The 17245-nt window shown below is 44.1% G+C and overlaps 1 protein-coding gene across 2 annotated transcripts in view; it reads right to left on the bottom strand.

Moving 5' to 3' along the window:
• mpped2a (metallophosphoesterase domain containing 2a) overlaps positions 1-17245 on the bottom strand; it is a 175550-nt gene that overhangs the window by 121425 nt on the left and 36880 nt on the right. For both annotated transcript variants that reach the window (XM_067994212.1, XM_067994211.1), the window contains exon 4: positions 9682-9907. In XM_067994212.1, the coding sequence (XP_067850313.1) occupies positions 9682-9907 (226 nt within the window). The remainder of the gene's footprint in view (positions 1-9681; positions 9908-17245) is intronic.

The raw sequence follows: 17245 nt of genomic DNA, 5'->3' as shown, positions 1-17245 counted from the left end.
AGCGATTTGATACAACTGAGTGATTTGCTCAGCCACTTCAATTAAAAATCAACCATATTGGTGTGGGACTGGAGTCACATTAGTGAACCGGTTAGGGTTCTTACAACAATCCAATAGCTTCCATGATCACTTTTACTGATAACAGCTTTTTCAAAACTGAATTCAAATTCTCAAACAGCCAAGGTGGGATTTGAATTCAAGTTCTACTAGATAACTAGCTCAGTGACATAATCACTACACTACCGTACCCAATTGTTTGGTGCCCTTAATATAGAAAAACATTCCAGAGCACATCACAGAGAAGAAAAGCAAAATCTGAGCAGGAGGAGAGTTAATTGATCAAATAAATAGCACGATATGAAGATTCTATGTGGCATTTGCTGTCTGAGAATCAGGAGCAAAAACCTCGGGTGTGTAACACACACATCCATAAATACAAGCATACACCACACACACACACACACACACACACACACGCCTATACACACACACTCATACTCATGATTACAAGCACATGCTAATACCAAAAGTATTAAGTGATATGGGGCTAAGGCGGGTATATGGAGTTAGGTCACAGATCAGCCATGATCTCACTGAATGGCAGAACAGGCTCGCGGGGCTAAATGGTCTTTTCCTGTTCGTATGCGCGTGCACACACACAAACACACACTCATATATACAAGTGTATGCACACACAAAAACACGGGCACACGTGCGTGTATACACTTATGGTGCACTTCAGGACTTGAGCACACAGTCCAGGTTGACACTCCAGTGCAGCACTGAGGGGAGTGACACATTGTTGGAGGTGCCCATCTTTAGATAAGACATTAAACAGAGGCCCTGTCTATTTAAAGAGGAGCTATGCCCCCTAGTTCCAAACTCTCCAGTCACGGGAAACAACCTTTCAGCATCTACCCTGTCAAGCCCCCTCATAATCTTATATGTTTCAATGAGATCACCTCTCATTCTTCCAAACTCCAGAGAGTATAGGCCCATTCTACTCAATCTCACCACATAGGACAACCCTCTCATCCCAGGAATTAATCTAATGAACCTTCGCTGCACCGCCTCTAAGGCAAGTATATCCTTCCTTAGATAAGGAGACCAAAACTGTACGCAGTACTCCAGGTGTGACCTCACCAAAGCCCTGTATAATTGTAGCAAGACTTCCTTACTTTTGTACTCCAACCCCCTTGCAATAAAGGCCAACATTTCATTTGCTTTCCTAATTGCTTGCTGTACCTGCATGCTAACTTTCTGTGTTTCTTGTATGAGGACACCCAAGTCTCTCTGAACACCAACATTTAATAGTTTCTCACCATTTAAAAAATATCCTGTTTTTCTATTCTTCCTACCAAAGTGAATAACCTCACATTTCCCTACATTATACTCCATCTGCCACCTTCTTGCCCACTCACTTAACCTGTTTATATTCCTTTTCAGACTCTTTATGTCCTCCTCACAGCTCTGGGCAAATAAGTTTCTCCTGAATTCCCTATTGGCTTTATTAGTGACTATCTTATATTTATGGCCATTAGTTTTGGACTCCCCCATAAGTGGAAACATCTTCTCCACATCTACCCTATCAAACCCTTTCATAATCTTAAAGACCTCTATCAGGTCACCCCTCAGCCTTCTCTTTTCTAGAGAAGAGAGCCCCAGCCTGTTCAGCCTTTCCTGATAGGTATAACCGCTCAGTTCTGAGAGATGCTGTATAAATGCAAGTCTTTTCCTCCGAGCTGGCTTCAAGCAATTAGAACGGAGAAGAGAAAAGCAAAGGAAAAGGTACAGCCCGCCCGAGACCTTTCTTAATTACCACCACTGTTACTAACAGGAGAAACCAGAGTGAGAGAGTGGGTGTGAGCCTTTGTCTAATCACGATGAACCCATGTGGGATCAAAGCCTCTTTTTTGTTGCATAGCTTTGTGTAAAATATATGAACGAATCGCAATAATCCTTTATTAAAAGGATGCCCAGTGCTATGGTTAAGTCCTACAGGTCTGCAAAAAGAAAAACACTACCTAGTTTCAGGGATTATGCTCAAATTGATTTAGATTTTGTTTCTAGTGCAGAAGCCAAAAGAGTTTCAATCAGGATCAAAAAAAAAGGGGGGGCCTCTGATGTTAATAATGTAAATAAACATGAGCCTTGCGGGTCTCGGCCCGAGCTCTCCTTCTATGTGACTAGATATTACTGTAATGCAGCGCAGGTATTGAATTACATAATTGCACAGTCTGACAGCCACACTAAACCTAATAGTAATTGCCCGTCTCAGTGAATAAACCAAGTCCTGACATATTGAGGTCACCAGATAGAGCAGACACTGCCAGAATACATTTTCAGGCTCGAGATGAATGCGAAAGGTGTTCAGGGATCCAGGCTCGCAGGAAGCACAAGTTTACCGTGTGCGACATCAAATATCTCCGTGCCACTTGTTTCATTATTGCAAGATTTCTATATTTATTTTTAAGATCCCTTAATTTTACAGTAACCGGCAAAAAATCAACTTTGTTGACTTAATGAAGCGACATTACTTCTGTCTCGTCTGCAGCCCAGGGCTGACCTTGCTGGCCATTTTAGCGAAGCGACGATTCGAGTATTTAACGCAAGCATTAACCTGCATTAAAATGGCGGATAAGGGAAGTATCATATAAGCATAAGTGTCATAAGCAACTGCCTGCTCATATTGGCAACAGTCAACAACAACCAAGGCACTTCACAGGAGCAGTTACCAAACAAAATTTAACACCAAGCCGCATGAGGAGACATTAGGACAGGTGACCAAAAGCTTGGTCAAAGAGGTAGGTTTTAAGGAGTGTCTTAAAGAAGGAGAGAGAGATAGAGAGACAGAGCGGTTTAGGGAGGGAATTCCAGAGCTTAAGGCCTAGTCAGCAGAAGGCACGGCTGCCAATGGTGGAGCGATGGGAATCAGGGATGCACAAGAGGTCAGAATTGGAGGAACTGGTCTTAGGAAACCATTTCTATTGTTATTGGATTTAAAAGGGTAATGGAGGAAGGGACAGGAGAATGGCATTAAGTGGACAGCTCTTTCGAAGAGCCGGCACAAGCATGATGGGCCGAATGGCCTCCTTCTGAGCTGTAAATTTCTCCCAAGAGTTCACACATCATTTCTCCACCTGAGCTTAAAGAGGAAAAACCTGTACAAGCATTGGTCATTTCACAAACTTCATTCTGCCATGGCTCACTAGGCAATCATCTCGCCTCTGAGTCAGAAGGTTGTGGGTTCAAGTCCCACTACAGAAACTTGAGCACGTAGTCTAGGCTGACACTCCAGTACAGGACTGAGAGAATGCTGAACTGTTGGAGGTGCCATCTTTCGCATGAGGCGTTAAACCGAGGCCTCAGGTGGACGCAAGGGAGCACTTTCTGGTGTCCTGGCCAATATTTATCCCTCAACCGACACCTAAAACTGATTATTTTTTTTAATTATTCGTTCATGGGACGTGGGCGGCGCTGGCGAGGCCGGCATTTATTACCCATCCCTAATTGCCCTTGAGAAAGTGGTGCTGAGCCGCCTTCTTGAACCGCTGCAGTCCGTGTGGTGAAGGTTCTCCCACAGTGCTGTTAGGAAGGGAGTTCCAGGATTTTGACCCAGCGACGATGAAGGAACGGCGATATATTTCCAAGTCGGGTTGGTGTATGACTTGGAGGGGAACGTGCAGGTGGTGCCTGCTGCCCTTGTCCTTCTAGGTGGTAGAGGTCGCGGGTTTGAGAGGTGCTGTCGAAGAAGCCTTGGCGAGTTGCTGCAGTGCATCCTGTGGATGGTACACACTGCAGCCACAGTGCGCCGGTGGTGAAGGGAGTGAATGTTTAGGGTGGTGGATGGGGTGCCAATCAAGCGGGCTGTTTTGTCCTGGATGGTGTCGAGCTTCATGAGTGTTGTTGGAGCTGCACTCATCCAGGCAAGTGGAGAGTATTCCATCACACTCCTGACTTGTGCCTTGTAGATGGTGGAAAGGCTTTGGGGAGTCAGGAGGTGAGTCACTCGCCGCAGAATACCCAGCCTCTGACCTGCTCTTGTAGCCACAGTATTTATATGGCTGGTCCAGTTAAGTTTCTGGTCAATGGTGACCCCTAGGATGTAGATGGTGGGGGATTTGGCGATGGTAATGCCTTTGAATGTCATGGGGAGGTGGTTAGACTCTCTTTTGTTGGAGATGGTCATTGTCTGGCACTTGTCTGGCACGAATGTCACTTGCCACTTATCAGCCCAAGCCTGGATGTTGTCCAGGTCTTGCTGCATGCGGACTCGGACTGCTTCATTATCTGAGGGGTTGCGAATTTGAACACTGTGCAATCATCAGCGAACATCCCCATTTCTGACCTTATGATGGAGGGAAGGTCATTGACGAAGCAGCTGAAGATGATTGGGCCTAGGACACTGCCCTGAGGAACTCCTGCAGCAATGTCCTGGGGCTGAGATGATTGGCCTCCAACAACCACTACCATCATCCTTTGTGCTAGGTATGACTCCAGCCAACGGAGAGTTTTCCCCCTGATTCCCATTGACTTCAATTTTACTCGGGCCCCTTGGTGCCACACTCGGTCAAATGCTGCCTTGATGTCAAGGGCAGTCACTCTCACCTCACCTCTGGAATTCAGCTCTTTTGTCCATGTTTGGACCAAGGCTGTAATGAGGTCTGGAGCCGAGTGGTCCTGGCGGAACCCAAACTGAGCATCGGTGAGCAGGTTATTGGTGAGTAAGTGCCGCTTGATAGCACTGTCGACGACACCTTCCATCACTTTGCTGATGATTGAGAGTAGACTGAGGGGGCGGTAATTGGCTGGATTGGATTTGTCCTGCTTTTTGTGGACAGGACATACCTGGGCAATTTTCCACATTGTCAGGTAGATGCCAGTGTTGTAGCTGTACTGGAACAGCTTGGCTAGAGGCGCAGCGAGTTCTGGAGCACAAGTCTTCAGCACTACAGCTGGGATGTTGTCGGGGCCCATAGCCTTTGCTGTATCCAGTGCACTCAGCCGTTTCTTGATATCACGTGGAGTGAATCGAATTGGCTGAAGACTGGCTTCCGTGACGGTGGGGATATCGGAAGGAGGCTGAGATGGATCATCCACTCGGCACTTCTGGCTGAAGATGGTTGCAAACGCTTCATTTCATTGCTGTTTGTGGGATCTCGTTGTGCGCAAATTGGCTGCCCCGTTTCCTACATTACAACAGCGACTACACTTCAAAAGTACGTCATTGGCTGTAAAGTGCTTTGGGACGTCCTGGGATCATGAAAGGCACTAAATAAATCCATGTCTTTCTTTCTATCTTTGAAACGGTTCACAGGACGAAACCTAATTTGGCAGCCAACTGACATTTTAGCCGCCGTCTTGGATGTTCTCCAAACTGAGGCACCTTAAAGAAGGAAGATCCCATCACCGCCAGTCACCTTTTGCCGCAGTGACCTCACGCGTGTGTGCAAGAAGCTCGAAGGCGTTCCCGGGACAGGCCTGAAACGTATCAATCCGAACCATCTCCGCTTCCATTGGTGAAGGGACAAAAACAATAAAATAAATTCCAGTCTCGCGAGCTCTTTTTTCAAAAGAGAAGGATGCTCCGTGAATTATTCAAGACCTGCCCAGTTAAAAGTGCCTCGTTTTAAAAGAAAATCTCAAGAACAAAAAGGCTAAACTGTCTTCTCTCTCGCAATGTATTACAATGCCTGAGAAACCTGGTTCCTCTGCCTCCATTTGCATCTTGCTTTAAAATGCAGCTCAAGAAAACAAGAGAGAATGTCGTATTGTGCAGGGACAGGCCATCTTTGACAGGGCCGCTGATTTGCAGTGACTAAGCCAAATTCTATTTTTATTACAAGAGACTGGTGTTTTTTAAGGCAGTATTTTGGGGCTAATTTTTCTGCTATTTGTTCTTGGGATGTGGGGTGAAGCTGGCAATGTCGCATTTATTGCCCAACGCTTATTGCTGAGGGCATTAAAAGTTAACCATGTAGTGCGCTGTCTCCTGTACACCTGCCCACACTCCATGCCCCCCCCCGCTACATCCCACCAATGGTGACCGTGCCTTTAGCCATCTAGGCCCCAATCTCTGGAATTACCTCTCTAAATCTCTCTTCCTCTTCACCTCACTCTCCTCCTTAAAGACCCTCCTCTAGGTGTCAGCCCTAGCTCAGTGGTAGCACGCTCGTCTGTAGCGCAGTACTAAGGGAATGCTGCAGTGTCGGAGGTGCCGTCTTTCGGATGACACATTAAACCGAGGTTTAACATCATGTGGCACTATTCGAAACAGAGCAGGGGAGTTCTCCCCATGCCCTGGCCAACATTTATCCCTCAATCAACATCACTAAAGATGCTATATAAATGCAAGTGCTTTCTTTTCTTCTTTAAAGTGGAAAGTGCTCCATTCTTCACTTTAATGAGCAATCAAAACAATAGTTTGATGTAATAAAAACATCAATGGGTTTCAGACTGGATGTGGATTAATGTAGAACAAATACAGGAATGGGACATTTTGCTTCTCTGCATTGGCTTGTTACCCTAAAGCCTTCACAAGAAGGCTACTAATGAAAACCCATGGGCATGAGATGCCTCCAATATGATGGGGATATTTTGCTGTACCCTATTCAATAAAATTGATTGGGTAGAGCCCTGGTTTCTAGGGAATTTCATTACTTTCTGATTAAAATTTCCATTATTCCAGTATGCTTGAAGTATTTGTTTTGTAATAAAATGGGAGCTTGCACAATGCTCAGTTTATGCAATTTCCAACTATAATCAAATTAGATGGCAGCTCTGGAAACTTCATACTGTCACTGAACGGGAGATTCCAGTGAGCAAATAACAACAAAATGACGGGGTCTCCCAATCCGTCATAATAGGTATGACCATTGACGATGAACTTTCATTTACATAGCGCCTTTAATGTAGTAAAACGTCCCAAGGCGTTTCACAGTAGCGAAGATCAGATAAAGATTCACACCGAGCCAAAGAAGGAGGCATTTGGACAGGTGACCAAACATTTGTCAAAGTGATTGTTTTTAAGATGATGCCTAAAACCTGAGGGAGGTGGAGAGGTTTGGGGAGGGAATCCAAGAGTTTAAGGCCCAGGTGGCTGTAGGCAGGGCCGCCAATGGTGGAGCGAAGGAAATGGCGGATGCACAAGAGGCCAGAATTGACAGAACGCAGAGTTCCCGGAGGGTTGTAGGGCTGGAGGAGGTCACAGAGATAGGGAGTGGGCGAAGCCATGGAGGGATTTGTAGACGAGGATAAGAATTTTAAAATTGAGGCGTTGGTGGACCGGGAGCCAATGTAGGTCAGCGTGCACAGAGGGCGATGGGTGAACAGGACATGGTGAGAGTTAGGATATGGGCAGCAGAGGTTTGGGTGAGTTCAAGTTTATGGATGAATATCGGATTGAGAAATGCCGCACCATTAATCATTAGGCCACCAATCCCGACAACAGTCATTTCCAGGTTAATACTTACCAAGTCTAGTCTGTTGTGGGGTCCACATCTGAAACATTAATCACGCTTTCCTTTTCACAGATGCCGAGAGACCTGCTGTGCATTTCTGATTTTATTTTAGGTCTCCAGCCTTTGCAGTTTCTTTTCATCTCACCTCGTTCTTGACTTCTACCCATGTTTAAGCTGATCGCTTAGTGCGCAGTAACCCGTTGCCTTTTTGACGCCTCCCGCCTTGCAACTACTGACTGCAGAAGACCTCCTTTGAGCAGATTACGGCAGGCTCTTCGAAGGAGGTCACAGCCTGCGCTGTGATATCCCTCCCTGCTGTAGGCAAGTTTTTTTTTTGTCACCTATCTCACTCCAAGTATCCAGACTCCACCGCAATTTACCAAAGTCCCAGTGAGGTTTACAACAGTGCAAGACAACCCTTTGATATTACCCCATTAGACTGAGAAACAGCAGGAGAACCCAGCAGCATCCTGTGTTCTTTTACAAGCCAGCGTTCCACTCCAACTACATAACGTAGCTGTATCCTTTTCAATAAATTTAATAGTCTAAAGTCCTGGTTTCTAAGGAACTTCATTATTTCTCGATTACAGATTCCGTTACTCCAGTTTGTTTATAGGCACGTTTGAAGTAACGTTAATTATTGCTTGTGATATTAGTGGGCAAACACTTAACTGGTTTCATGTCGTGATCCTCTCCTATTTTAGCAAAGGCGATAAGAGTAAATGGGTTTAAAATCGCAAACAGAAGGAATGCCATATGAATGTGTTAAGTATTTGTAAATTAATATTGGAAACAAGAATCTCTAGGCTACGGGTGCTTAGAAGGTCTACAATTCTTGGGAGAAAGGTTAATTTATTTGATGTCATTTTATCTGCTGTTTTGCCTCATCTCCAGCAAAGGAACCTCTTACTGTCCAATAGTCCCCGTCAGCTGTGATGGTGAAGTAGTCTGGGCTGCAGAGGTCTACACCAACACCACTGTCTGCTCTGCTTGATGACTCAGGTGGTGCACATACACTGGGCTGGCCAGGTTAGTTTATCAAAGAGCCGGAACAGGCATGATGGGCCGAATGGCCTCCTCCGGTGCTGTACCTACTATGATACTATGACCATCCTCCTCCTCACCTCTCTATTGTGAAAGATGAGACATTCCACAATAGCACATGCAAGTGCAGCCAAGAACTGCCACAATACATTCCCAACCACAGTGAGCATGCTCAATTAGGGGGACTACCCTAGGACTCAACCATTTAAAACTCTGGTAGGTAGGTAGGCACTTGACAGTGCATGTCATCAATACGCCCTACATTTTCACTTAGGCATCAGCCGTGGCTCAGTGGGTATCTCTCCCTCTCGCCTCCGAGTCAGAAGTTCATGGGTTTGAGCTCCACTCCAGAGACTTGAGCCCATAACCTAAGCTGACACTCCCAGTGCAGTACTGAGGGAGTGCTGAACTGTCAGAAGGTGTCGTCTTTCGGATGAGACTTTAACCTGGGGCCCCATCTGCCCTCTCAGGTGAACATGCTGATCCCACAATGCTATTTCAAAGAAAAGCAGGGGAGTTCAATATTTATCCCTCAACTAACATCATTAAAAAAAATTATCTGGTCATTATCACATTTCTGTTTATGGGACCTTGCTGTGCACAATTTGGCTGCTGCATTTCCCTACATTACAACAGTGACTACACTTCAAAAAGTACTTTATTGGCTGTGAAGCGCTTTGGGACATCCTGAGGTTGTGAAAGGCACTATATAAATGCAAGTTCTTTCTTTCTTTACTGTATAAATTACTGGCAGTGTTTTTAATCGAAACTTTGGTTGTGATAAACTCAACGACTCAAGCACCTCGAAGTTTGGTTTTGGATTTGGTCAAAATTTGAATGTTCCAAAGCCACAATACAATCCAAACATCGATTGATTGGTTTGTCTCTTCAGGGGTGTGGTAAATGTCAGAATCGCATTGACAGCCAAAGTTCTGACAGCTCTCATCCCCAGAAATAACTGACTTGATGGTCCAGCTGGAGTGCCTGATAGATCAATAGGGCATCGATGAAACAAACTTGAAAACAGTGCAGCACTAAACTTACCAAGGTTCCTCCAGTTCCTTGCAGGAACACATACATGTGGGATACACAGGTACTGAAGGAAAATGTAGAATAAAATTTTTCCGGTCGTTAATGAGACCCATTCTAACCAGCTGAAAATCAAGTTAAAACTTACCACGGTGTACCATATATTTGAAATCCTTTCACAGTCACCTCCGAGTCTTGCACGTAAATACAATTGGTCAGGAGTGATTGGACGTTGTCAAAGTCCTCTGGCTTCAACTTGGAGACAGATGGGAAGCGGTAGTAGTCCTGCTTCACTAGCTCAGCAATAAAGTCCTTATCAAACGTCAGTTCATGGTTTCCAGCGATGACTATTTTATATTCATACGGAAGGCTTCCTGTAATTGCAAATGAAGCACTTAATTACAACCTACTTCCCTTGTTGAACACGTTCAAGGAATATGTAAAGGGCAAGAGCAGAAATGTTTTTAAAAATGTACACGCAGCTGGAACAATCGTCGCAATAACAACAAAGGTTACATCAGGCACCACTTATCTCATTTAATGATTCAACGAACAGTACTGTGCCCCATTCCCCAGATTTTTGTAGAACTGAATTTAAATGTATATTAAATAGGCTGCTTCATTACCAGGAACGCTGCTGAAAGATCGAACAGTTGCCAGGCATTCTGATGAACTTTAGCTAGCCTTTTGTGTTGTTTCTAGTTTTTAAAAAATATTTTTGTTTAAATAGCGAGTGCTGATAATGTCATTGAAACAAATGGCGGGATTGGTTACTGAGACTGGCAGCGTGAGGGTGCGGAATTAACAAACGGCTGAAATGGTCACCATCACTCAAGTAACCAGATTCACTGTCAACTGTCAGTATGGCTCAGTGGGTAGCACTCTTACCTCTGAGTCAGAAGGTTGTGGGTTTAAGTCCCACTCCAGAGACTTCAGCCTAAAATCTAGGCTGACACTCCTGAGGGAGTACTGCAGTGTCAGAGGTGCTGTCTTTTGGGTGAGATGTTAAAGTGAGGCCCTATCTGCCTTTTCAGGCGGATATAAAAGATCCTATGGCACTACTGCAAAGAAGAGCAGAAGCATTCTCCCTGGTGTCCTCGCTAATGTTTATTCCTCTACTAACAGATTATCTGGTTTATGGGACCTTGCTGTGCGCAAATTGGCTGCTACATTATAACAGCGACTACACTTCAAAAGTACTTCATTGGCTAGGAAGCACTTTGGGATGTCCTGAGGTTGTGAAAGGTGCTATATAAATGCAAGTTCTTTCTTTTACTTCCAGGGATGTCAACTCAACTTGCCTTGTATTGCCTCAGTGATGTCATCAGTGCTCACTGTTTCAACAAAAACATTTTTTAAAATCGAAACAAGAAAACAGGCGAACATTATCGTTATTTATAAGGGTGGAAGTTACACTTGAAATGGTTTTTATACTAACTTAAGGAAATGGGTTAACGCTTGCATTAAAATAGTGCACAAAGGTATTAAACATTTGTGCAATAACTGATCCTCAGAACCAGAACCACACAAAGTGCCTCAATCTCTGAATCTGCCAGACTCCCAGTGCAAGTACAGTCATGCCAAGGTTGCAATTTCTGCCCTATAATTCTTTTAAGGCAGAAGGCTGGTAATAAAAATCACTCTTTAAAAGTAACTGGAGTCCCCTGTTTAAAGAACATGTAAAATATCCTAACACTTTGGTTTTTGGAGGGACAGTAGGGAAAGCACAGCATCCATCCATCTAGTTCCTAAAAATCCTTGTGTAGAGCTCGCAATTGGAGGTGTCGTCTTTTGGATGAGACTTTAAACCGAGTCTGCCCTCTCAGGTGGACGTAAACGATCCCAAACAAAAATCACTACAACAGATTGTCTGGTCATTATCACATTGCTGTTTGTGGGACCTTACTATGTGCAACTTGGCTGCTGCGTTTCCTGCATTACAACAGTGACTACACTTCAAAAAGTACTTCATTGTCTGTAAAGTGGTTTGGGACATCCTGAGATCATGAAAGGCGCTATATAAATGCAAGTCTTTCTATCTTTCTTTAACTGTCACCATCTTGCATATTAAAAAAATGATCAACTGACTGAGGGTAATTTACTGGTTTAGTAAAATTATCCAAAGTAGAGAGATCACTGCTGTGGCGATTTGAATCTCTGGAAGTAACTTGAATTAGCGAGATTCTTCAAATTGCACAAAGTTGCTTTAAGCGAACAGAAACTAAAAATATAAATCCATTTTTCCTCCCATGTCCATTGTATTCATTGCAGTGAACATGGTGACTTAATATCAGCCTCATTTTAATTTGGTTTTTGTGAGCCAGCTCTTGGTTTTTATGTTACTAAACCCATTTCCCGTAAATTCAGTTGATGGTTAGATTCATTTCCAGAATTTTTTTTTAAACTGAATTCAAATTCTCAAACGGCCATGGTGGGATTTAAACTCACACTTCTGGTTTCTTAGACTAGACCTCTCGATTACTAGTCCAGTAACATAACAACTACACTACCGCACCCAATTAAAGACCGAGTTCCTGCAACCCAGGAGAAAAATCACAGGGACATTAAAAAGAATTGCACGATTTCTTTCTCATGTTCTTTGAACACTTTTATTTATTAGTTTATAGCATTATTGAGCTGTTATAATGTAGCAGCCAATTTGCTCTCGGGACATCCCAATGTGCTTTACAGCCAATGAAGTACTTCTGAAGTGTAGTCACTGCTGTAATGTAGGAAATGAGGCAACCAATTTGTGCACTGCAAGGTCCCGTAAACAGCAATAAAATAAATGTCCAGATCATCTGTTTTAGATATTGGTTGAGGCATAAATATTGGCCAGGACACCAGGGAGAACTCCCTTGCTCTTCTTCGAAATAGTGGAATGGAATCTTTAATGTCCACCTGAGAGGGCAGACAGGGCCTCGGTCTTAAAGTCTCATCCGAAAGACGGTACCTCCGACGGTGCCACACTGGGAGCGTCAGCCTAGATTTTGTGCTCAAGTCTCTGGGGTCGGACTTGAACCCGTGACCTTCTGACTCAGAGGTACTTGGATTAGGTACTGAGGGGCACCTGGGCACCATACCACTACAAAGAGTCAACACCTTTAGCTGAGGAGGGGAGAAAATAGATGGGAAAAGAAAAACCAGCACTTCTTAAATGGGACGAGGTCAAGGCCAAGACTTAAAGGTGGCAGTTAGCCCTCTGCCCCACTTTCCACTTGGAACCAAATTAGAAATGGGTGGTGGAAAAATGTTACGTCACGTATCTTCCTGAAAGCCTACTCCTCAAATCCACTTGGAAACTGTGTAGTCAATACGGCCAATAGAAACTCGTGGCCAATAGTGTCCCAGGATAAGGAAGGAAGGAAGGAATCTTTTATTTATATAATACTTTATCGGGTCGTCAGGACAATGACAACAGCTTTGTTTTTATACAGTGCCTTTTTTGTAAGAAAAGCCTTCCTAGGTGAGGTGTGAGCAAAATAGATGCTGAGCCAAAGGACATCCCAAAGCGCGACATGGTCAATTAATGACTTTTGAACTGTTGTTACATAGGCAAATACAAAAGCCAATTTGTGCACCGCAAGATCCCACAAACAGTCATGATGTTGATACTTTATGAAATATATATCTGATTTTGACCTTGCTCACCACCAAAAAAAATACACAGGACATCAATTTAGTACAATTTTGAGCGAGTATCTTAAAGTCAAGACTTTATTTGCATGTATTGTGATTCCAAGTGCATTAATATCAATCCTTGGCCAACACTGAATAGGATAGACGATAGGTACAATAAAGAACAACAACTTGCATTTATATAGCGCTGTTAATGTAGTAAAATGTCCCAAGGCGCTTCACAGGAGCATTATCAGACAAAAATTGACTCCGAACTGCATAAGGAGCTATTAGGACAGGTGACCAAAAGCTTGGTCAAAGAGGTAGGTTTTAAGGAGCGTCTTAAAGGAGGAGAGAGAGGGAGAGAGGCGGAGAGGTTTAGGGAGGGAATTCCAGAGCTTCGGGCCTTGGCAGCTGAACACACGACCGCCAATGGTGGAGCGATTAAAATCAGGGATGTGCAGACATCTCGGAGGGCTATAGGGCTGGAGGAGGTTACAGAGATCGGGAGGGGTGAGGCCATGGAGGGATTTGAAAACAAGGATAAGACTTTTAAAATTTAGGTGTTGCCGGACCAGGAGCCAATGAAGGTCAGTGAGCACAGGGTGATGGGTGAACGGGACTTGGTACGAGTTGGGATATGGGCAACTTAGGATAAACAACTTAAGAAACACATCAAAACGTGTTGAGGCACAGAAAGGCAGCACACTCAATCGCAGTGTTTCGGCACTGACATTGATACACATATTGTGTACACAAACTATACACCTACTGCATAAAGCAATGTGGCAAACACCAATTAAATATCAGCCACTGAGACCAAAGTTCTCCTAACGTTCTCTAACTTGTTGCTTTCATTGAAGCCTTTTTCTAGGAATTTTTGGGCCTCCCGTTGTTTTAAATTGTGCCAATGTCTTCTTATTCTGAACAGAGTTTGATAAAACACAAGCACCCAACCAGAAAGAGGGCTGAACTTGCATCTATATAGCACCTCATAAGTTCGTTCAAACATCCCATAGCTCTTCACATACAATTAATTATTCTGTGAACTGCAGTCATTGTTTCCCAGGTGTATGCAGCAGCCATTTTAAACACAGTAAAGTCCCACAAACAACATTTAGATGAAGGCCCAGTTAACTAGAGTGGCATCCAAGAGTTGGGCAGTGTATAGTCTCAGATGTGCCCTGAGGGGGATTAAAAGGAAAACACAAAGCCAGGATTCACCGATTCAAAACTCTGCTTGATTAAAAATTTCTTGTACAAGGGTAGCATTATTTGACGACAAAATCACAAAGCAAAAGAACACAAAAAACCTGAGGAATTAGTGAACAATTTCGATTTGACACACCTATTAATGGAGGAGGGGAGGATCATAGGTTTCTCGAGAAGGGTGAACAGGATGGGCTGAATGGCCTCCTTCATTTGTACTTACTTTTGGGACCTCTGAGTTACTGAATCTTCTTCCTTCTCTGCTTGTTTAATTTGTTTGAGAGTAACTGTTTTTGTACAATGTAGCTTTATGCTTTGAAAGGACATGGATAAAATAAAACCAGAGGTGAAATTCATATGTAATCCTGAAACGTGGGAGTGAATGCCCACTCCGACTGTGTTGATAATCCCATTTTTTTTCAGGAAAACAGGCTTTCTTTTTGAAATAAAATGTGTCACCACAACAACTTGCATTTATATAGCGCCTTTAACGTAGTAAAATGTCCCAAGGCGCTTCACGTGAGCATTATCAAACAAAATTTCACACTGAGCCACATAGGAGATATTACGGCAGGTGACCTAATTGGTCAAAGAGGTAGGTTTTAAGGAGCATCTTAAAGGAGGAGAGAAAGGTAGAGAGGTGGAGAGAGATAGGGGGAGAATTCTAGAACTTAGGGCCTGGGCAGAGAACAGCAGGACCACTATGAACATCCCACTCTGTAATATTAAAAGGAAAACATGATTCACTACAGGTTTCTCCCCAGAATTTCTCCAATCCAGAAGGTACTGGCTCTCACTCAGATACATCTCCCAACTGGCCACTAGTCATGTGCGAGCCTAGACAATGACTGTTGGCCTGTACTCAACCCTGAGCACCACAGCCAAGCCCCATTCTGTTCAGGTGTCAGCTGTGGCTCAGTGGGTAGCACTCTCACCTTGGAGGTAGAAAGTTGTGGATTTAAGTCCCACTCCAGACACATTGTGCACAAAATCCATGCTGATACTCCAATACACTACTCGAGGAATGCTGTACTGTTCGAGGTGCTGTCTTTTGGATGACATGTTGGAATGAGGCCCCGTCTGCCCTCTCAGGTGGCCATCAAAGATCCCGCGGCACTAAACGAAGAAGACCAGGGGAGATCTCCCCCGGTGTCTTGGCCAATATTTATCCCTCAATCAACATCACTGGAAAACAGATTATCTGGTCATTATCACATTGCTGTTTGTGGGACCTTGCTGTGTGCAAACTAGCTGCCATTTATCCCTGCATTACAACAGTGACTACACTTCAAAAAGTATTTCATTAGCTGTAAAGCATTTGGGACATCCTGAGGTCGTGAAAGGCGCTATATAAATGCAAGTCTTTCTTTCCATAGTAGATTTTCCATCATAGATCACTAGGTAATGATCAGGAATGGGAATCCCGATTTACACTCCCGCCCCACCCCCACCTCCAACAGTGGTACGGAGTCCAATCGCTGCACCTGCTCAGTCGGGACAAAGCCAGAGTTGAATTTGAGGTCTTCCAGTCCGTATTCTCTTCACCCATCGGTGGAGAAGTTGATCAACAAATTCTGTTGCTCCATTGCAAAAGCTCTGCCATCCCTCTTGGTGCAATTCATCCTAGCTTTTTGCGATTAATTGTTGCTGATTATATCACTGTTGCTCAGAACATAAGAACATAAGAAATAGGAGCAGGAGTAGGCCAATCGGCCCCTCGAGCCATTCAATAAGTTCATGGCTGATCTGATCCTAACCTCAAATCTAAATTCATGTCCAATTTCCTGCCCGCTCCCCGTAACCCCTAATTCCCTTTACTTCTAGGAAACTGCCTATTTCTGTTTTAAATTTATTTAATGATGTAGCTTCCACAGCTTCCTGGGGCAGCAAATTCCACAGACCTACTACCCTCTGAGTGAAGAAGTTTCTCCTCATCTCAGTTTTGAAAGAGCAGCCCCTTATTCTAAGATTATGACCCCTAGTTCTAGTTTCACCCATCCTTGGGAACATCCTGACCGCATCCACCCGATCAAGCCCCTTCACAACCTCATATGTTTCATTAAGATCGCCTCTCATTCTTCTGAACTCCAATGAGTAGAGTCCCAATCTACTCAACCTCTCCTCATATGTCCGCCCCCTCATCCCCGGGATTAACCGAGTGAACCTTCTTTGTACTGCCTCGAGAGCAAGTATGTCTTTTCTTAAGTATGGACACCAAAACTGTATGCAGTATTCCAGGTGCGGTCTCACCAATACCTTATATAACTGCAGCAATACCTCCCTGTTTTTATATTCTATCCCCCTAGCAATAAAAGCCAACATTCTGTTGGCCTTCTTGATCACCTGCTGCACCTGCATACTAACTTTTTGATTTTCTTGCACTAGGACCCCCAGATCCCTTTGTACTGCAGTACTTTCCAGTTTCTCGCCATTAAGATAAGAACTTGCTCTCTGATTTTTCCTGCCAAAGTGCAAAACCTCACAATTTCCAATATTGTATTGCATCTGCCAAATCTCCGCCCACTCACCCAGCCTGTCTATATCCCCTTGTAGGTTTTTTATGTCCTCCTCACTCTCTACTTTCCCTCCCATCTTTGTATCGTCTGCAAACTTTGATATGTTACACTCGGTCCCCTCCTCCAAATCGTTAATATAGATTGTAAAGAGTTGGGGACCCAGCACCGACCCCTGCAGAACACCACTGGCTACTGGTTGCCAATCCGAGAATGAACCATTTATCCCAACTCTCTGCTTCCTGTTAGATAACCAATCCTCCACCCATGCCAGAATATTACCCCCAATCCAGTGATTCTTTATCTTGAGCAATAATCTTTTATGCAGCACCTTGTCGAATGCCTTCTGGAAGTCTAAATACACGACGTCCA

Source organism: Heptranchias perlo, chromosome 12 (assembly GCF_035084215.1).
Source record: "Heptranchias perlo isolate sHepPer1 chromosome 12, sHepPer1.hap1, whole genome shotgun sequence".
Taxonomy (NCBI): domain Eukaryota; kingdom Metazoa; phylum Chordata; class Chondrichthyes; order Hexanchiformes; family Hexanchidae; genus Heptranchias; species Heptranchias perlo.
Note: the sequence above shows the minus strand (reverse complement) of the source record. Positions and strands in the feature narration are given on the sequence as shown.